This window comes from Palaemon carinicauda, chromosome 30, assembly GCF_036898095.1.
Source record: "Palaemon carinicauda isolate YSFRI2023 chromosome 30, ASM3689809v2, whole genome shotgun sequence".
Classification (NCBI taxonomy): domain Eukaryota; kingdom Metazoa; phylum Arthropoda; class Malacostraca; order Decapoda; family Palaemonidae; genus Palaemon; species Palaemon carinicauda.
The window spans coordinates 25,169,033-25,190,925 of record NC_090754.1 but is presented as its reverse complement, the minus strand read 5'-3'; the positions used below and the strand labels follow the sequence as shown (position 1 = coordinate 25,190,925).

Below are 21,893 nucleotides of genomic sequence, written 5' to 3'. Positions count from 1 at the left end.
CCCACCGGAAGCACTTCATTGCTTCTGGTTTCCAGAGGGCTTACCACCTCGACTGCCTGCTCCTCTTCCTCCTCTCCCTCCTCTCCCTCTGGAAGGACGTCGAGAGGAGTCTCTGCCGGAGCGTCTTCCCCTGGGACGAAAGGTAGGGGTCTACCTTTTGTAGGCTGGGGTGAACACTGGTGATTGGGACACTGTCGGCTGAGGGACCAACTGGAAGGTCTGTTGTGGTTGGGCCACTAATTGAGGAGCAGCGGGAGCCGGAAACTGGCGTTTAGCTTGATGCTGTTGGGGGCGTGGCTTGTTGGATTTCTTCTTAGGCTGGGGACCCTCATCCTGAGAAGACTTCCTTTTTCTTGACAAGCCTCACTTATTGAGAAGGTTCCTATTCTCAGTGGAGGCTCTGTCCACAATCTCCTTCACCAGCTCCACGGGAAAGAGATACTTGCCCCAGATGTTCAAGGAGATCAGTTTCCGGGGTTCGTGTCTGATTGTTGCGCCCGCAAACACGAACTCTCTACATGCCCTCCGAGCCTTGATGAAACTATACAGGTCCTTCAGCAAGGTGGCGAGGTGGGTTTTTGCAAGGACCATGTAGACTGTAGGGACCCGAGTATCGGAGGACATTGTCTCGAGGACCACCTGAAGAGACAGAGAGGCAGCCAATCTCTCTTTTGTGTCCAATTCCCGACGGAGGAGGTAATCCGTGAGTTTGGGCAGGTCTTCATTGAACTGACATCCGGCAACGTCAGGTTCCAGCTTCCCGACCGAGAAAGTTAGCTGGATGTCCTTCCATCTCTTGTCGTCCGGGGGTAGGGCGATGGAGAAAGGCCTACATTCCTCCAATGTAGGGCAAGGTTTGTTCTCTTCCACTGCCTTCAACTCAGCTGCCAAGGCCTATTCAGCAAAAGGGAAGACCCTGGTTGGGGAGGCAAGAAATGACGGGTGTTTCTTGCTTAGGGCTGGCACCTTGGAATTGATGTAGCCCCTGCTCTTGAGGCTGCTGGCCAACAGAGCCTGAGCCTTGGCGTGCTCCAGCACAATTACCTCCTTAGGTTCGGTCTCCTCCTTGGAGGATGGCTCAGACTTCAGACGGACGAAGCAGTCCGGGTAGGCCTCAAAGCTAGGGAAGAATTCCACCTCTTCAAGGGGAACAGCACCTAACTTAGCATTAATCATAATGCGTCCGGTAGTGATCGGCATATACTTAGCATGCCACCAAGGGTTTGTAGCTGAGCATTCAGGGAGATCCTTCACCTAGATCTCCTTGGGCGCCTTTTTCATGCTCAGTATCTGTTTCTTGATATTTTCTTCCACCTGGAGGAGTTTTTCGTCCAGGAATGCCATCAAGGCCTGGAGTGTATCCTGGGAACCCGCTGGGGCGGGTGTTGGGGTGGACGACGTAGAGGGGGTCGGCTCCAGGATCGTAACGGAAGCCGTAGAGGGAGCACGGGCGATCTCGCCCTCAGCTCCACAAGGTCCTCTTCTTCCTCCTGACCTCCTTCCATGAGGGTCCTCTCGGTATCGTCGGAGACCTCCGACATCTTTTCTACCTCGTCAAGGTGGCATTTATCAAGGGCGGCCGAGACATCCGGTTCGGCCGGTAGTTGAACCAATGGCATCTCGTCCTTGGGGATGACGGCATCCGCAGATACTTTGGAGAAGAGCAAGACTCTCATCCTTTTGCTTGGGAGGTAGGGCCCCGTGGCGTTCTTTTGGAACCCGCGCACCTACGGGTCCCAATAGCGAAGGTTCCCTTTCAAGGCTGAACAGCTGGCGTGGGATCGGCATGCCCGGTGACCATAAAAGTCCGGGCGACGAACGCTGCAGAAGGCGCTCTCACACTTCACCAGCTCCTCCTGTAAAAGAAAGAGGCTATGAGTACATGAAGTCAATACACAATTGACTTAATTTAATCTTAGATCAGAACTAAGTTTAATTATTTATAATACTGTATAAGATTCCATGTATAAGCCTAGGATAGATAAGCTAGAAAGGAAGGTAGGGAAGACACATACTCGTGCATCCCGCCCAGTCCATTGCCGTGACCTCTCATCGTAACTAATTCCCGAGGGCTAAGTATATCCCGCGTGGAAGGAGAACATCCGTGGAGGATGAGCTAAGCTTAGTCTCCCTACAGAGAACTAGGAACGATGGGAGGGGAAAAAACAGAGTTCATTCAGTTAATGAGAAGGAGGAGTATTCGACCCCCCCTTCGATAGGATAGGCCCCGGCAAAGGACTGCACATGGATGCACAGAATATGAATATGCTGGAAAATTAATTACTGTACAACTATACATAATAGTTTAGTTAAGGGTATCTCAATACCATAAGAGTACTGGTTATTATCCACAGTTGCACAATAATCCCTGCCGGCACCGGGCCGGCAAGGGTAAGGAGTGACTGTCCACTATAATGTACCTGAGTGTCACCGGCAGCCCGGCGGTATGCCGGAATGCTGGGGGCTCACCGGCGACGGCAGATCTCCATCAAGAAGGAACCCTTCTAAGCCAGCAGTCTAAGTGGCAAGGAGCGAGGATGACGCTAAGGATGATGGCAGATCGCCGGCGTGCCGGCAGCTCCGACAGCCGGCAGGCAACCGGCAGCGGCATAGAATACTGACGAGACAATGGTACTGGTAGTTGGTGGGCGCCGGCGAGCCGGCGGCCTTCCCTCCACCTCCGGCGGCAAGTCGGCAGTCATATACACACTGTCTACATTCAATGAGACAGGTAGGAAGTCGGGGTTACTGCCGGCAGTCGCCGGGAGAGGGGGCGGCAGTGGAACGGCACTGACAGAGAGAGAGAAAGATAGGAGGTGGAAGGGGGAAGAAAGGGATAACTCAGTACCCAAACCCTTCCGCCTCCGGAAGGAATGTTCAATGAAAGGAGGGGATGTGGACTTTCATCCAGGGGCAAGGAGGCCGCCGCCGGCACGTTGCCGGCGGCGACTAGGTTGCCTGCGGCGGCCCAAGGGAGGGCCGGGAACACTCAAGAGGGGGAGGTCCTCCTCCGGCAGACCGACTAGCAATGGCAACCCCATAGATCGACTATAGTGGGAAGCGCAGCAGAACGGACAGGCCGAAGAAGGGACAAGGCCAAACACAGCGGGGATGTAGGCCGGCAAGCCAACACAAAGGGATAGAGGGGGGGCGGGTGTAGAGAGAGTTCAGAGGAAGGGGGAGTGCAGAAGGGGCCGAAGTCCCCTATTGCGTACCCCAGGGAAGGGGATTCTGATCAGGGCTAGCTTATCTAGGCCGGAAGAGTACATTCCCCAGCCTAGGGTAGGATAGCCCTGAGTAGGGACAGCACTGGTGTCCTGTCCTGAACTATAATGAAGCAGAATCCCCAATGTCTGCCTAACCTAGGCTAGGAGAACCTGTCTCCCAGGCCAGGAAAGGCAGGGGAAGGGCAAGTCGATAGTCCACAGGGAGGAGGGGTCGTAACCCAGCAAAGTGTGGACAAGGGGTAGGGCTAAGCCCTCCACCTTCGTTCTCCAAGGGACCAGAAGGGGAGTACATTCCCCTAAAGGAGGGATGGAGGCGAACGACTGAAACTCTGAGGGTCTGTCCCCAACTCAAAGTGCACATCTATGGCCAGGAGAAGGGGCAGAAGGGACCTAGCCTAACCTAAACGACAATATCAAGGTTAGGGAGGCCAGGGTGTAGCCAAGGCTACCTCAGAGGGAGGGGATTACCTAGGTAGGTAACCTAGGGGTGAGAGTGAGGAAGTATATAAGAGTCCTAGCATAGGTTAGGTGCCAGGGAGACCCCTATAAACTTCCCCGAAGGTGAAAAAATCATGTATCATTCACTGAATCTTCATTTCACTTATAACACTAGGAACACTAACATATGCAAAAGTAACATGAACACTTAGGCATCTTGCCTAGGGGCTAGGCCAGTAGGCTAGCTAGGGTAGTGAAAACATGATCGCTGAAGGCGAATACTAACACCATAAATTAACTAGTTCCTAGCAATGAAGACTAACTAATATAATCATTAGTAACGGACCGGGAATGTAACTCTGGCTAACTAAATAAAGCATGCGGGGCGAGCAACAGCGTCTCAACATGACGCGTCCGGTGAAGGCACAGCTCCGCCACAAAACACAAGATTTAAGGAAAAGTAATCGTTACTTTACGGCTGGAGCTTATTTAAACAATACAAGAATATGGTACTCAACTTTCCAGAAGAAGGCGAGGCTGAAGGTAAAGACATAACGGCGATGCAAGTCGATGAAAATCGCTCAAGGGGAAATCCGTCTAGAGCAAGGTAGCTACAAGCAGAAGGATGAGGACGGACGTGACGTCATTTATGGCGCCCGTTTGTTTACGTTTCGAGTACCAAAAGTAGCCACGGATGAGTGTAACTGTGGAACGGCTCCCCAGTTATTCTCCACCTTTCCATATCGAAGTGTTAACTCTACATGGGGTGCAGATAGCTATGTGGTGTGTTAATACATGCGTCCCCTGCTGATATACGATATCCTAGAGGGAAACCTTTAGGGTACTCGCGCCAGAAGTTAGAATACTGTGAAACCTTTAGTTTAATTCTCTGGGAATATCTACTGTAGTCATATATACCCTTAGGAAGCTACTGAAGGAACCTTCCATCAGCACGTCATGGCTTGAGCCCAAAAAAGTCTCATTTTTATGGTAGTCGTTATCCCGTTATGTAGATGAAGTGAAGGGCCATAAGTTGTACGTAACATGTACTGTATGCACATTGGACTTGTAATCATTGCTGTAAATCAAAAACATTTGTTTGTTGTATTTCAGCTGGATTCTCTCTCTCTCTCTCTCTCTCTCTCTCTCTCTCTCTCTCTCTCTCTCAACCCAGAAAGTTTCCTTAATGTTGGGTTAAAAGATTAGGAAATACTGTTATTTCTATTTTAAGCAAATAAAAAGTTAGGTCTAGAATTAGAAATATCACATGTCATCAATTAATCTTATGCACACACAGTTTAAAAAATTTTAAATTTTATTTAATGAATAGTAAAGTTATAACATATCAGTTTTAGGTTTTTTATGTATACAATCATATTTACTTATGCTAGGATTCACTTATCCATCCAAATGGGTATATTTGTTGAAAATTATAGACCAAATTTCACTTATACATGACAAAAAATGGAATTAGAATTTTGTAAAAGAAATAAAAACTCCAGAAGATAGATCATTATACATGCTTTTACAACCAAGGAAATTATCTCTCTCTCTCTCTCTCTCTCTCTCTCTCTCTCTCTCTCTCTCTCTCTCTCTCTCTCTCTCTCTCGAATTTTGTAAAAGAAAACAAAATTCCAGAAGATAGATCAATATACATGCTTTCACAACCAAGGGAATTCTCTCTCTCTCTCTCTCTCTCTCTCTCTCTCTCTCTATGTATACATTGGAATTAATGTTATAAAATCCGGAAATTACACTTTGAAATTAATTGGAATATTCAGAAATAGTGATATTTACTGTAATATTTACAAATTTAAAACATACATTCACTATCAAATAAACTTTTTGTATGATTTTAGGGGGTAAATAATTGGTCAGTGCTCTTTTTAGGGTGAAGTGGAAGGGTCCCGAGATATGTATACCTGAAATTATTCATGTTTTCCTAGGACAAGTAGTGGCTCTACATGTAATCTTATTTATTTATTGCAGACTGTCTTCTCACCAATCAGAGGCTGTGGTAGTAACTTCAACACAAGGTAAAGTAATATTCAATTAGTTACCAGTAAAATGTTTGAAAAACCAGGTACTTTTGTAGTAGATAAAAGCTATGCTGATGGGAATATTGATTTGAGTTATGCAAAGTCAATATTTTCCACTTTAAGGAAAATTCATGTCTGTAGAAAGATTATATAATTTTTGTAGCATGATAAAATATAAAGATTTGTATAGGTTGGATTTTATGACGTTCAAATGCATTATGAATAGAATGAAGAATTTTTATATGTTACACATATTGTGTATACAGTAAGTAGTTTATTTTCTATTTCCAACCATTTATATGTTTAGTTTGGAATTACCTTCCAGACGTTGGCTATGTCTGAAATCTCCCAATTTTTTTATCACTTTCTTATGATTGTCTTCTCTGCATATTTTTTTTTTATTTTGATGAATATTTTATCTAGGTCACGTTTTTGTCTACGAAATGCAAGATTTTCAACATTTAACAATTCTTTTCCACAGTACAGTACGGTCCCAAATTATGCGTGTTCGAATTATACGATTCCCCTTTTATGTGATCGCTATTTTTCAAAAATAAATTTTCTGTATCTACCAAGCTGTTCAAAGTCTGCTAGTCAAGCACTACAACATGTATCAAATCTATTGTCTTTTTAAGTATATTGGTAGCCCTAAATACAGTGATTTTTAATCAATGTTACAATGCTAGAGTGGGCGCTGGAGAGGTAGAAGGTGTCATTGGGAAGTATGGCGTACCAGGTGAAAATGAGAGTGGTGAGAGACTGGTAGATATGTGTGTTGAACAAGAGATGGTAATAAGTGCTAGCTTTTTTAAAAAGAAAGATAAAAATAAGTATACATGGGTAAGAGTGGCAAATGGAAGAGTAGTAGAAAGGGCATTAATTGATTATATGTTGATAACTAAAAGAATGTTTGGAAGATTGAAAGACGTGCACGTGTTTAGGGGTATGGCTAACGGTATGTCTGATCATTTTTTGGTGGAAGGAAAATTAGTTGTAGCAAAAGAGTGGGGGAATAGAGTAGGTGGATGTAAAAGGGAGCTAGTGAGGGTTGAAGAGCTAATAAAACCGGGGGTAAAAAGTAAATATCAGGAAAGGTTGAAAATGGCATATGACGAGGTGAGAGTAAGAGAAACTGGTAATTTAGAGGAGGAGTGGAAGTTAGCAAAAGAAAATTTTGTTGGGATTGCAAGTGATGTATGTGGCAAGAAGGTTGTTGGAGGCAGCATGAGGAGGGGCAGTGAATGGTGGAATGAAGGAGTGAAGGTAAAAGTGGAAGAGAAAAAGAGGGCTTTTGAAGAATGGCTGCAGAGTAATAGTATAGAGAAGTATGAAAAATATAGAGAGAAAAATGTGGAAGTAAAGCGCAAGGTACGTGAGGCAAAGAGGGCAGCTGACCTGAGGTGGGGTCAGGGATTGGGTCAGTCATATGAAGAGAATAAGAAGAAGTTTTGGATAGAAATGAAGAGAGTAAGGAAGGCTGGCGCAAGAATTGAAGAGACAGTGAAAGATGGAAATGGAAGGTTGTTAAAAGGAGAGGAGGCAAGGAAAAGGTGGGCGGAATATTTTGAAAGTTTGCTGAATGTTGAGGATAATAGGGAGGCAGATATAATTGCTGTTGCAGGTGTTGAGGTGCCAGTGATGGGAGATGAGAATGAGAGAGAGATTACAATAGAGGAAGTGAGGAGAGCACTAGATGAAACGAGAGTAGGAAAAGCATATGGTATGGATGGTGTGAAAGCTGAGATGTTGAAGGAAGGGGGTGTGACTGTACTTGAATGGTTGGTGAGATTGTTTAATATGTGTTTTGTGTTGTCAATGGTACCAGTAGATTGGGTTTGTGCATGTATTGTACCACTATATAAGGGTAAGGGAGATGTGCATGAGTGTTGTAATTCAAGAGGTATTAGTTTGTTGATTGTAGTTGGAAAAGTGTATGGTAGAGTAATGATTAATAGGATTAAGGATAAAACAGAGAATGCAATCTTGGAAGTACAGGGTGGTTTTAGAAGAGGTAGGGGTTGTATGAATCAGATTTTTACAGTTAGGCAGATATGCGAGAAATATTTAGCAAAAGGTAAGGAGGTGTATGTTGCGTTTATGGATCTGGAGAAAGCATATGATAGAGTTGATAGGGAAGCAATGTGGAATGTGATGAGGTTATATGGAGTTGGTGGAAGGTTGTTGGAAGCAGTGAAAAGTTTCTACAAAGGTAGTAAAGCATGTGTTAGAATAGGAAATGAAGTGAGTGATTGGTTTCCGGTGAGAGTGGGGCTGAGACAGGGATGTGTGATGTCGCCGTGGTTGTTTAACTTGTATGTTGATGGAGTGGTGAGAGAGGTGAATGCTCGAGTGCTTGGACGAGGATTAAAACTGGTAGGCGAGAATGACCATGAGTAGGAGGTAAATCAGTTGTTGTTTGCGGATGATACTGTACTGGTAGCAGACACAGAAGAGAAGCTTGACCGACTAGTGACAGAATTTGGAAGGGTGTGTGAGAGAAGGAAGTTGAGAGTTAATGTGGGTAAGAGTAAGGTTATGAGATGTATGAGAAGGGAAGGTGGTGCAAGGTTGAATGTCATGTTGAATGGAGAGTTACTTGAGGAGGTGGATCAGTTTAAGTACTGGGGGTCTGTTGTTGCAGCAAATGGTGGAGTGGAAGCAGATGTACGTCAGGGAGTGAATGAAGGTTGCAAAGTGTTGGGGGCAGTTAAGGGAGTAGTAAAAATAGAGGGTTGGGCATGAATGTAAAGAGAGTTCTATATGAGAAAGTGATTGTACCAACTGTGATGTATGGATCGGAGTTGTGGGGAATGAAAGTGATGGAGAGACAGAAATTGAATGTGTTTGAGATGAAGTGTCTAAGGAGTATGGCTGGTGTATCTCGAGTAGATAGGGTTAGGAACGAAGTGGTGAGGGTGAGAACGCGTGTAAGAAATGAGTTAGCGGCTAGAGTGGATATGAATGTGTTGAGGTGGTTTGGCCATGTTGAGAGAATGGAAAATGGTTGTCTGCTAAAGGTGATGAATGCAAGAGTTGATGGGAGAAGTACAAGAGGAAGGCCAAGGTTTGGGTGGATGGATGGTGTGAAGAAAGCTCTGGGTGATAGGAGGATAGATGTGAGAGAGGCAAGAGAGCGTGCTAGAAATAGGAATGAATGGCGAGCGATTGTGACGCAGTTCCGGTAGGCCCTGCTGCTTCCTCCGGTGCCTTAGATGACCGCGGAAGTAGCAGCAGTAGGGGATTCAGCATTATGAAGCTTCATCTGTGGTGGATAATGTGGGAGGTTGGGCTGTGGCACCCTAGCAGTACCAGCTGAACTCGGTTGAGTCCCTTGTTAGGCTGAAGGAACGTAGAGAGTAGAGGTCCCCTTTTTGTTTTGTTTCTTTGTTGATGTCAGCTACCCCCCAAAATTGGGGGGAATGCCTTTGGTATATGTATGTATGTATGTATTAACATAATTTCATAATAAATACTATAGCCTATTTAAGGATAAAATTCCACATCAACAATGAAATCAACTGTTAACTGTGCGAGTCCAGCTGACAAAATGTAAACAGAATTGTGGTTACGTTCTCGGCATTCTTTATCTTTCTCGGACCTTTCGATAATTTTAATGATAGTGTAAATGATGGTATATTAAAGCATTATTTTTGTTTAGTACAGTATATATAAAAGCTTTATTTTTCCCTTCAGGCGTGCAAGGTTTTCACGAGTAGACTGGGTTCGTTTATCAGCAGTGAATAGCCTAGACTTCGGTAACGAGTCGGCAATATCTTGTCATATTTTAAACAGTATACATTTGATTTGCAAAGATTGGTTTTGTAGAGTACACGGGATAATTAGAAAAATCTCTTTCTCTCTCTCTCTCTCTCTCTCTCTCTCTCTCTCTCTCTCTCTCTCTCTCTCTCTCTCTCTCTCTCTCTCTCTCTCGGTAAGAAATAAAACCTTAGTTCATATATGGCAACCTGAGTTTAAGAATGAGATTAACATGACTATTGTTAGTTGTGGCGATCAATTCCTCATTTCAGGAGGTACACGAAACAAAAACACTGTATTTGATTACAACAGCTGATTCATTCTCTCTCTCTCTCTCTCTCTCTCTCTCTCTCTCTCTCTCTCTCTCTCTCTCTCTCTCTCTCTCTCTCTCTCTCTCTCTCTCTCTCTCTCTCTCTCTCGTGTTATACAATACTTACAAATAGATGAAGAAACCAAAATCGGTTATCTTAAAGTGTCAATTAAATACGTAACGAAAAAATTATACCGTGTATACATCCATTTCAATCATAGTTGTTCCGTAACCGAAATACAAACCACGCTATTTACATTAAGTTTACCTTTTAGCGTAGCTGAAATGGCGAGCCAATAGAATTTAACGAGGGTGTATTACCCCCGCGCTAGTTAGCAGGGGGGTAGGGGAGTGGTAGCTAGCTACACCTCCCCCCCTCACACACCGGTGAACTGCTTCACTTCGTCTTCGTCCTCGCTTGGCAGCCATTATTTGTTTTGTCTTTACTTAATCACTTACTTTTCTTTTACTCAATATATATGTAAACATTTTTTCATGTTTATGTATATATTTGAGTATAGAAATCAGTAAGTTTCCTTTTCAGAGTTTGTGCTTGTGTGTGTAGTGTACGATATCTCCGTGGAGCCCTCGGCAGTTAGGCCACCATGGTGTAATTTCATGGGTCGCGATCGAGTTTGACTCCGGTCTTTCTCTCTCTCTCTCTCTGAGGTCGTTCACCCTTTTACTACGTTACTTTTACTACGCCTTTGTAGCTTCCTTCCCGTGTGGGGAGGTTGCTACGCCGTACGTTTTGTCTCAATTAGTTTATGAATCTAATTGTATTTGTTGATTTTTCAGCTTTGTAGAACGATTCCTTTCGGGGTTTTCGTTCTTTCTTTAGTGTTCTTTCATTTTTAAATTACATAATTACATAGTTACATAATTATAATTGTTGTAATTCTGTGTTGGTTACAGTTCTCCTTCTGTGAGTGTAAGGGGTTGTGGGGGCACGTGCCTGTTGTGTAATTCTTGTGTTCCTTTCCCTCGTGATTCCTCTTCGGAGCCTTCCCGGGGGAATGAATGTTAACTAATGATTTTTGTTTTATTTTTCACAGTTACCGATCTAGTTCGTTTCTGTAATGTGACAACGGAGTGAGCTGTCTTGTTGAGGCCTGGGGATTCGGCTGTAGCTGCCTCCCCTATAAATCTTCGTCAGGGGCGTGTCTCCTCCTGGAAGTACTCCCGTGACGATTGACAGCTCTCCAGTTCATTTTAGAACACTCAGGAGGCTCGCCTCCTTGGGTGGGTAACTTTCCTTCTGAGGGAAGTTTTTCCTGTCCAGGTTTGAGTTTTTCCCTTTTTTGGGGGGTTCTTCTCTTGCCTTTTTTTCGTGCGACTATGCTCTTGGTGCTGAGCGGTCGCACCTGCAGTTACGCTCAAGGGGCTGGGCAACTGCAGGAGCCCCCTCTTCGGAGGATTGCTCCTTTTAGGTCACTGGCTGACCCGTCTCTTCTACGAAGTTTCTCTTTCGTTCGCGAGAGAGTATACTCATAGAGACTCCTCTTCGGAGGACTCTTCTGCTGTTGTTGCTGTTGGCCGCCTTCGCCGTAAGGCTCACCATCCGCTACGTCGTTAGGGCCTCCCATCTCCCTATAAGGGTGCTAAGAGGTGCCTTTTTGAATCTCCGTATGCACCCTACAACTCCTTTCTTCTTGATCTTCCGCCCCTGGTGCAGATGGACAGCAGTCTGACCTCGTCTTCCGACGGGTAACGGTCTTCCTGACGGACAACGGTCTTCCGACGGACATCAGTCTCCCGACGGACAGACAACGGTCTTCCGACGGACATCAGTCTCCCGATGGACAGACAACGGTCTTCCGACGGACATCAGTCTCCCGACGGACAATGTTCCCTTCGGGGCAAAGGGTTGCCTCCCATGGGGGTGCTTCCCTTGCGTGTCAGGGTTCCCCTGCGCGCCCTTCTGCAGTGTGCTCTCCTGCTCATCAGCGCTTTCTTGATCGCTAGCGCTCTCCTGTTCGCCAGCGCTCTCCTGTTCGTCAGCGCTCTCCTGATGATCGTCTCTGCTGTTCCTGTTGGTTCCTGTTACGCGCCCTGTGCGCCCACGTTCGCCCTCACGATCTAGAACTTCGGTTCAGGTCTTGGACAAGGACTCTTCTTCTACGCACAGGATTCCACGCATTGCCTTCTGCTCGCCAGCGATCACCAGCTCGCCAGCGACCACAGACGCGTCAACGTTCGGCTGCTCGTCAGCGATCTCCTACGCGTCAATGATCGCCATCGATCTGCCACGCGTGTCAGTTCCCCTGGACACCATCAGTAGCGATCTAGCGCTCGCCTGCTGTGGACCACGATCTCCGGTAGCTGAGTCTTGCCGTAGATCTTCCTCCTGCTCGCCAGCGCTCACCTTTACTTCTGTCCTTCTGTGCGCCAGCTTTCTTCAATCGCCAGCGCACATCTGCGCGCCCTTTTCTGCCACGCACCAATGGGCGCCAACGGTTTTTTCTGACCGTCTAGGATCGCCTGATTAACAGCTTGCTTCAGCGCTCACCTTCCTGATGCACCTGCGCGCCTTCTGTTAGCGCGATGCGCGCTAACCATCCCTAGTCTCTTACGCGTTAGTGATCGCCTAGGCGCCTGCGCGCTAGCGTTTTGTTAACGCACCACTGCTCGCCAACGCGCCGTCGCTTGCCGACGCGCCATCGCTTGCCAACGCGCCTTCACTCGCCTACGGGCCATCGCTCGCCAGAACGCACCATTGCTCGTCAACGCGCTATCGCCCGCCTACGCGCCATCGGTCTCCCGACCGCCTGCGCTCACCCGCGCGCCCACGTGCCCGCCCGACCGCACGCCCACGTGCCCGCGCGCCTACGCTCATGCGCGCCTGCGCACATGCGCTCCAATGTTCGCCCGCGCGTGAACCAACGGTATTCCATCGCGCGGACCAATGGTGTTCCGTCGCGCGAACCGATGGTGTTCCGTCGCGCAGACCGACGGTGTTCTGTCGCGCGAACCGACGGTGTTCCGTCGCACGAACCGACGGTGTTCCGTCGCACGAACCGACGGTGTTCCATCGCGCGAACTGACGGTGTTCCATCGCGCGAACGTCGGCTTGATTCTTGCAGTATCCATTGCTCGCCTACGGGTCATCGCTCGCCGACCACCAGCTCTCGCCCTTCCTACCACGCTCGCCCTCCTTCTGCGCTCCTTTGCGCACTTTCGTTTGCGCTCCTGCGTGCCCGCGCATGGGCGCTTCCACGTTCGGCCACGTGCAAACCATTGATTTACCATCGCGCGAGCCCCAGGGCGATTGCGACCACGATTCCCGCCGGGGTTTCGCAACTTGGCCAGCCTGGCGAGTCTTCTGGAGCGTATTTCCAGAACATGGTCCTCACCCTGTAAACGCAGAGCATGACACATGCAAGAGCAGGAAGAATCTTCAGGGAAGTCTGAGCAACATTCTTCTTTCCAGAACCTGGGTTAGCCCTTCCCCGTCATTCCCTGGAAGGGTTTTGCCAGGGAGTTTTCCGTTCGAGATTTCTCCGTCGGCCAAGGGGTGACTGGTTTACCCCTTCCTCTTCTCCATCTCGTGAAAGGGGCTTACCAGGTCCTTTCCCTCCTCGGTTGCGACCCGAGGTTTTGTACAAGGAAGCTCCAGGAAGATCATGGGTACTTTCCTCCTCTCGGGCTCAAGCACCTCGGCACTTCGTCGCCAAGTTTCGAACTTGCGGGCAAGCTCGATGTTGGACCATCTAGACGCAATGACCGAGGGCTTCCTCTCGGGTGTCTCATCCGTGGATGTCGACAAACTCAGACACTCTTCCATCCTTGGGAAGAGCTTGTTTGTGCCCAAGGACAGAGACATGGACAGCGGTTGTGCCGAGGAAGTCGACTTCCGTTTTCACTCCTCCAAGGCGCTTTCTTCCATACCCTGCAGGCCTCCAGCGCCTCTTTCTTTCAGCCTCGTCGGCCTAAGTTATCGGACCGGCTACGGCAGCTAAGACAAGGTGTCCAATAGCAGTCCCCTCCTGTCAGGAACAGGTAGCACGGGAGGCTCTCCCGGGGGGGCATAATCCTAGAGGGAGCGGCAGAGTTCACGAACTCTAGGATTGGCAACCCCCCCTTGCAGGTCTCACGCTGGGAGGAGGCCTAAGGTTACTCATCCGGATAACAGCTTCCCGATGCCGATTCCTGCACGATCTCCGTGATCAGCCAAGGATATCGCGCCTGCCGTCTCTGTCAGCGAATTCAGTGTCACTGAACCTCTATGCCATGGGGTCGGCAAGAGTTTTACCCGTTTGGGCAGAATGATCCATGCCTTAGGAGTAGGTCCTCCATAGGATCGTCGACGGCTTCACCCCCCGGCTTCTTCAGTCGATCCTTTCTCGTAGGAAAGCATCTGAGATGGGAATTCCGTAGTCGACCTCTCAGCTCTGATCAAGTTTGTCGAACAAACTTCGTCCAGCGTGGAACAGCAGAATCGATCAGACTGGTAACGAGGCGGCAGGACTCCTTAGGCCCTGGATCGGAAGGACGGGTACTTCCAGTTTCCATTCCATCCATCTTCCAGGAAGCTCTTGGAATTCAGCCTAGACTACAGGTGTTCCTGCTTAAGATGCGGTGTGGCGATCCCGCCGCGGCATCGCAGGTTTTTCCCCAGAGAACTCTCCCTGCTTTCCTCATGGCCGCTCAGGAGCAGGCTTCCGCCTCCTTCGCCTTTTGGAGGTCTGGTCAACTCCGGTAGGCTCGGGTTCGACCTTCTTCAACGCCGGGACAAGCTTCCAGATCCTTACCATGAGTGAGGGATCATGGTAATTTGTTAGGAGCCTTCTCTACTTCTGCCTCAACATCTGGAGTATCTAGCCATGATATTGAGTCAACGGCCTTACCACGTTGGAAACCCTGCTTCTCGTCCGTCCAGCGAGGTTAAGCAACGTCGGATCTGGTCGGTACTTGGATGGGTGACCGCCTGGGGACGCCAGATGCTGTTGCCTCCTCCTCCGAGCCTTCCCTTCAGTTGACTGTGGCAAGGCTGAGGAGAGTCGCAGTACCTGTTCTCAGTTAAGCAGAGCTTTCAGCCCTACCTTGAAACGTTTCCTAGGTCTCTTTTCCTCATTGACCTGTCTAAAGTCCCGAACAGTCGCCTCAGGATAAGTTCCCTGTGGGGCGGCCCAAGTTCTGGTGGTTTCAAAGCAACGATTAACCGGACTTTCTGGCCCCTATGGGACCAGCGGAACGTTTAGACCTGCAATGGGTGTTGACCTATGGAACCTCTTGATGGGAGTGGATATTCTCGTCCTTTCCCCACATTTTTTATGCTGTTCTTGGACTTGTCAAAGAAAAGGGGGGGGGGGGGGGGGCATGTCCGGTTCAAGCCTATGGTCAGGTCCTGAAGGATACCTCTCCATCATTCAGGCAGACTTAGGGGCCGTAGTCTGGCCCCTCTACAGATCCTACAGCTCCTACCGAGTCGCTCCGTGCGCAACGACTTCATGGTACTGGCGTATTCCAACCAGCAAGGGACGCATTTTCATACCTTCGCATCTTGCAGTAAAGATACTGAGATGATTTGAGATCCTCTCAATACCACTATCGGCTCGCTCATTCCGGGCAGAGGAATGTTCTCTCCGACTATCTGAGCAGAGCCTCGCAGATAGAGTGTACCTGGGGGTCTTTTTCCTTTAGTAACCAGCAAGTCCTGGCCTGGAGGACCTGATCGCGACAGCTTGGAACTTCAAGCTTCCGCTGTTCTTCCCCCCATTCTCAGACCCCAAGACTCTTTGGCAAGATGCATTCCGGTGATGGTGGGACAACATCGACGCCTGCGCCTTCCCTCCTTTGTTGTCTGTTGAGAATGGGTCTCAACAAGACCAGGTTGTCTGTCAACCTTTCAATGGCCCTGAGAGCTCCACTGGGACTATACGCAGAACGGTTTCCGGACCCTCTGCTTCCCCTGACGGAACTCCCGGGAGAGCTTCTCCCACGGCACAGGCTACTCAAACAACCACACTGCAACATCTTTCACGAGCCGGAGCATCGCTTCGGCTTCATGCCTGGAGACACTATGCTTCCTCCTCAAGAAGAGACAACCCGCTATAGTCGCGGGGTGGAGGTCGCGTCATCTGCGATAGTCATCCGCAGGGGTCTACCAGGCGAAGTGGAGAGTCTTCTGTGGTTGTTGTCGTGGGAGAGATACCTCTTCCCTTGAGGCCTCTTCTCCAGCAATAACGAACTTATTGTTTTTCGGCGGGAGGAAACTCCTTTCCGCTCTCGGCCGTGAAGCCTGTCGCTCAGCCTTTTCCTGGCCTTCAGGCTGAAAGGAATAAACTTTTTCCTTCCTGCTGGACCTTTCCTCGCTCATGCAAAGCTGCGAATGTCCCTGCCCCCAGTCGGAGTGAGACCTCCAACATGGAGCATGGTTCGAACTTTTTAGTCCCTTAAGAGATCTTCTCAAGACCCATTACGTCAGGCCTCTGATCGTATTCCGTCTTGGGGCCCCTGCTCACTCTGGCCTTGGCCAGTGTGTAAGCAATCTTCTTGGTCTCGTACGACTCCGCCCTTTCTAAGGAATGGGGGAAGCCAACATTCAGGTTCGCTCCTGAGTTGTTGACTAGTCTCAGAATCTTGAGGTCCCGGCCCTTCGGTCCAATTCCTCCAAGATTTCGAGTCACCATTCTGTATCAGATGACCCAAAACCTTCTCCTTCTTGCCAGTAAAGGAATCGAGGGGTTATCTTTGGGAGCAGCTGCAGTTTGTCCTCACGTGCATCCGGGTTGGGAGCACAAGAAGGACACGGGGGAGAGTCACCAGTATACCTCTTCTGCTCGGACTCAAGGACATTCATCTCGACCTGAATCCAGACCCTCCCCCGTCACGTCGCCCTACAGCACGATGTCGGATACATCGCAACGTCCCTCGCCTTCGAGTAATACTACTCTGTAACGCAGGTACTACAAGCTGGAGTCTGGAAGCGTCTAATGACCTTTGCAGCCCGCTTCCTGCAGGACGTGACCCACAGGAGTATCGATACGTTTCTATCGCTCTGTGGTGGCTACACAACAGCTGGTCTAACCTCAGGCTCCTTTTTGGACAGGTAGCAGAAGGTTGAGGGCATTGTTATCAGGTTTTAGTCTGCATGAATGAAAGAAGTATGTCTGGCCCTTACTTCTTTCTTCATCATCCCCTCTACTGGGAAGCAGCATCCTGGTCTCTGCATAGCTGACCTCAAACCTCTGCAGGTAAACCATGCTTCCTTGTGTTCCGAGTATTGAGTCAATACTGTCGCGTCCCCCATACCCTGACGAGGTGGTATTGGGATCGTCCTAACCCAGAGTTCCTTCTGGAACTCCAGGTCAACTGCCTAGGACGGGTCACACTTCTTCCTTCACACACAAGCTTATGTAGGCCACACGGTTCCTTGCGGAGCAAGGAACTTGTGAGGTGCAGGGACTCCTTTTCTCGAGTGCGACTCACTCGGATTCTGAGTACCCGGGTAAAGCCAAAGCCAGTATGGCTGGGGATTTTCCACCCTTCCTAAGGGGTAAGTCACCCATGTAAATAGCGTGGTTTGTATTTCGGTTACGGAACAAATGACCAATTCGAAGATAATTTGTATTTTTCCTAACCATACAAACTTTAGCTATTTACATATATTTGCCCGCCAGCCCTGTCCCCCAAGACAAGTCCTACCTCTAAGTGAAGTGAAGCAGTTCACCGGTGTGTGAGGGGGGGAGGGGTAGCTAGCTACCACTCCCCTACCCCCCTGCTAACTAGCGCGGGGGTAATACACCCTCGTTAAATTCTAATGGCTCGCCATTTCAGCTACGCTAAAAGGTAAACTCAATGTAATTAGCTAAGGTTTGTATGGTTAGGAAAAATACAAATTATCTCCGAATTTGTCATCTTAAAATACAGTATCCGTTATCGTCATCAAACCACAATTTTTTAGGAAACATCATTTTATTCTAGAAAATTGCTACTATTTAAATACAGTGGTACCTCTACATACGAATTTAATCCGTTCCACAACCGACTTCGGGTGTAGAAAATGTTCGGTTGTAGAAACGAATTTTCTCATAAGAATACATTGAAATAGGATTAATCCGTGGTTGAGCCCAAAAACCTATGATAACTCCTTAATAAATTACTACACATAATTACACATGATAATAATGTACACTAAATTAGATAATAGACATGTAAAAAAGAATAATTATAAAGAAATAATAAATAAGAAACTGGTTTTTAGCGTCACTTTACCTAAGAAAGTCCAGCGCTGGTGTCTGTCTTGCTATGCAGAGAGGAGACTGATGGGCGGCGAGGAGGTAGAGAGGGTGACTACGCTAAACGTACACTACCGTAACTTATTCTAACTTACACTAAGTGAACTTTAACCTAACTTAGCTTATTTATTTTTTTTATTTTTATATTTTATATTTTTTTTACATTTTCTTTTTTTCTTTTTGATGATTAATTTTAATCACTTTCACTCTACACTTTAAATTGATTGAATTTTTTTCTCTTCAATCTTTGCTGTTTTCTTTGTTTCACTTTCTTTCGCTTCACTCTTTGCCATTTTCTTTGAACCACTTCTTTCCTCTTCATCACGAGTTTGCTTCGTAGTTTTTTTAAAGAAGCTATCGATAGAAAGTTGCTTGGTACAGCTTTTCAGAATGTTTCAAAAATAAGTTAGGGAAACATCATCGAACTGCGCAACTACACGACAAACCTGCAATTTTTTTGGATGGTATTTATCGATGAAGTCGACCACGTCTTGATATTTTCCTAATACCTCTTTTATTTGTGCCGAACCTAACACATGTTCTACCTCCTCGATCCCTTCCTTGTCATCACTCATGTGCTCAGACATAGCATGGAGTTCCTTGAGCTCCTCTGTAGTAAGTTCGTCATGATGTTCTTTTGCAAGTTCACTCATGCTTTTCAATAATTCCTTGCTTCACTTCTAAGGAAAGCATTTCCTTATTCCTTTTCTCACCACTACCACTACCACTACCACTTGCGAAACTAAGCCTTTTAGGACCCATGATTTACGTAAAATACCGTAAAAGGATGAACGTAAAAAATCACCATTAAAATACAGTTAATAGCAGAACGCAGAGGGCACAACCACACGAAGCCGACGAGAACAGAGGAATGTCCCAAGTAACGCTAATTGAGGGTCCCTCCAAGGTAGAAATGCTGCCTTCTATCGGCGGAAATAAAAAATACATCCGGCGCTATGAGTACCATCTACGTGTACGGGTATTGTTTACTTCGGGTGTCGAAAAAAAATTCGGGTGTAGAGTAGGAACGTGTTCGAATTGTACTTCGCGTGTCGAAAAATTCGGATACAACTGGTACGACTAAAATTGCTTACTTCGTGTGTCGAAATAAAATTCGGGTGTAGAGTCGAAAAATTGCTCGAATTTTACTTCGGATGTTGGAAAATTCGGATGTAGATACGTTCGTGTGTAGAGGTTCCACTGTAGTTAATTGCGCTTTAAGAAAACATGTACATTTGTTTTTGAATTTCGGGTGTGTTTTAAAAATCGAGTTTTTTCCGTAACCGAAATACAAACCACGCTATTTAATTAGGGTATTACTTTCGGCATAGCTGAAACGACGAGCCATTAGATTTTTAACGTGGGTTTACTACCCCCTCGCTAGTTAGCAAGGGGGTAGGGGAGGGGTAGCTAGCTACCCCTCCCCTCCCTCACACACCGGTGAGTAGCTCACTTTGCTTTTGGCTCGGGTGATGAACAGGTGTGTCTGCTCTCAGCCTCGCTTATTGACAGCCTTAATTTTTTGCTTTTTCTTTACAGTGTGTGTTTGGAAGTTGGCCTCTACCATTATGCGGAAGTGCCCCAGATTACCTGACCACCCTTGTGGTACATACATGTCAGTGGTCGAAACGGACCCTCACACATTGTGTCCGTTCTGCAGGGGCCAACGGTGTGATAGAGACAAATTATGTAGTGAGTGTAGGGAGTGGTCTACCTCCCAGTGGGAGAGGTTTTCCTGGCGCCGGAAGAAGTCTAAAGTGGATCTTTCTCTTTTAAGGGTTTCCTTGAAGAAAGAAAATTCCAAGGACTCTTCTTCCGTAGCCCGAACCTCCTCCGAAGCTCCCGCTCAAGCGGCCTCTTCCGAGAGACCGTCGAGTGGTAGCGTAGGCCGTTCTTTTGTTGACCGACCTCAGGGTTCGGGAGAGGGAGTTGCCTCCCATAACGAGGCAACTCCTCCTCCTCCCTCGGGGGAGGATTTATCATTTAACACTTTTGCTAATGATGATTTGTTGCAGCTTTGGGCATCCTTGGGGCTTAAGGGCTCGCCCTCCAGGGAAGCCCTGTTTGACTTAATCCAGTTGGGGGCTGCTGTCAAACAGTCGCCGGTGATAGCAGAGGTTGACCCTCTGTCTATCGTCGACGTTGCTATGGCAGGGGCCTCCGACGAGTTGGGTCAAACCCCTGCCTTGGTTCTCGATGCAGCTGAAGGCTTAGTTCCTCCCTCCGAACATCCTTCGAGGGAGGAGCTAAGTCCTACGGTCTCTCCTGCAGGTGATTATCCCCCTTGGGGGAGTTCACTGACAGAGGCTCCTCTTCGGAGGACTGATGATGGTCTGCCTGCCACCCCCAGAGGACGTATCCGTCGGAAGGCTCGCCCTCCTCTTCGCCGTAGAGGCCTTCCTTCTCCTCACAAGGGAGTTAGGAGGCGCCTCTTCGGCTCTTCTCCGGCGCAGTCCCCCGCAGAGGATCTTCCTCGCTGTGCACCAACCGTTGCAGTTGCATCCTTGGACCTCTCTGCCGATCGTTCTCCTTCGCCTGCCAGACCTTCGGACCTGCCGTCTCCGTTCCTGGCTGCTGACGCGCTTTGGGCGCCCACGCATCCTGTTTTCTAACGGGCACCGGTCCCCCCGGGGCAAAAGGAGCTTTCTCACAATGTGAGCAAGCCCCTTAAGCGCCAGGTATCCCCTGCGCTTCAACGTTCTCCTGCGCGCTTGTGCGCAACTGCGCACAAGCGCTCGCCTGCAGTGAAGCCCTCTCTACTCAGAATTTCATCCTCGGAGACAACGCCCCAGAGACCTTCTGCATCTGAGACTACTTGCCATCGCTCTCCTGCTCGCCAGCGCTCTCCTGTTCGCTAGCGGTCTTCCCCTCGCCAGCGTACAACAGCGCGCCCTCATCCTGATGCGCGCCCCGCGCGCCCACGATCTCCTGCTCGCCAGCGCTCTTCACCTGCGCGCCAGCGTTTGCCTGCACGCCATCGTTCGCCTGCGCGCCCACGATCTCCGGATCTGGGCGCAAGAAGGAATAACTGAGTTTCTCCTTCTCTTCAGTGTTCGCCTACATGCCATAGGACCTCGCCAGCTCGTCAGCCATCGCCTACGCGCCATCACGCGCAGACACCAGATCCTGATGTGTGCCCTCCTGCACGCCCACGCGCTACGGGGTACACCCCTGCGCGTGGGCGCTCGCCTAGATCTCGCCGAGATCCTGCTCGCCTAGAGCTCGCCGAGATCCTGCTCGCCCACGCGCTCGCGAACAATCTCCATCGCGCGTGCAATCGCCTGCACCCCCGGCTGCGCTTCCTGCTTCTTCAGATCGCGCATCTGCGCGCCATTGATATCCTGAGCGCCCACGCGCTCCTTCGCCTGCGCGCCACCGCTCGCCAGAGCACCAACGCGCTCTCTCGCCATCTCGGAGATCTCCTACGCGCCCGCGCCCACCCTCACCTGTGCGCAGTCGCTCACCTACACGCCCTACGCGCCATCGGTCGTCTGCGCGCCATCGCTCGCCTGCGCATCATCGATGGTTCCCCAGGCTTCTTCAGTCGACTCTTTCTTGTAAAGAAGGCGACTGGATGCTGGAGACCAGTCATCGACCTCTCAGCCCTGAACAGGTTTGTCAAACAAACCCGTTTAGCATAGAGACGGCGGACACGGTCAGACTTGCGGTGAGACCACAAGACTTCATGTGTACACTGGACCTGAAGGACGCGTACTTCCAGATCCCAGTCCATCCGTCTTCAAGGAAGTACTTAAGATTCAGCCTAGACAACAAGATTTACCAGTTCTAGGTGCTGTGTTTCGGTCTCTCCACAGCACCTCAGGTATTCACCAGGGTGTTCACACTGATTTCTTCGTGGGCACACAAGATCGGCATCCGTCTC

At 48.6% G+C, this 21,893-nt stretch overlaps 1 protein-coding gene and 1 pseudogene across 5 annotated transcripts in view; both read left to right on the top strand.

The window, feature by feature from the left end:
- The window catches only part of LOC137622931 (uncharacterized), a 615,385-nt gene that overhangs the window by 393,597 nt on the left and 199,895 nt on the right, over positions 1-21,893 (top strand). For all 5 annotated transcript variants that reach the window (XM_068353504.1, XM_068353501.1, XM_068353500.1 and 2 more), the window contains one exon: positions 5,655-5,701. In XM_068353504.1, coding sequence (XP_068209605.1) covers positions 5,655-5,701 — 47 coding nt within the window. The remainder of the gene's footprint in view (positions 1-5,654; positions 5,702-21,893) is intronic.
- LOC137623902 (5S ribosomal RNA) lies at positions 14,604-14,722 on the top strand (annotated as a pseudogene).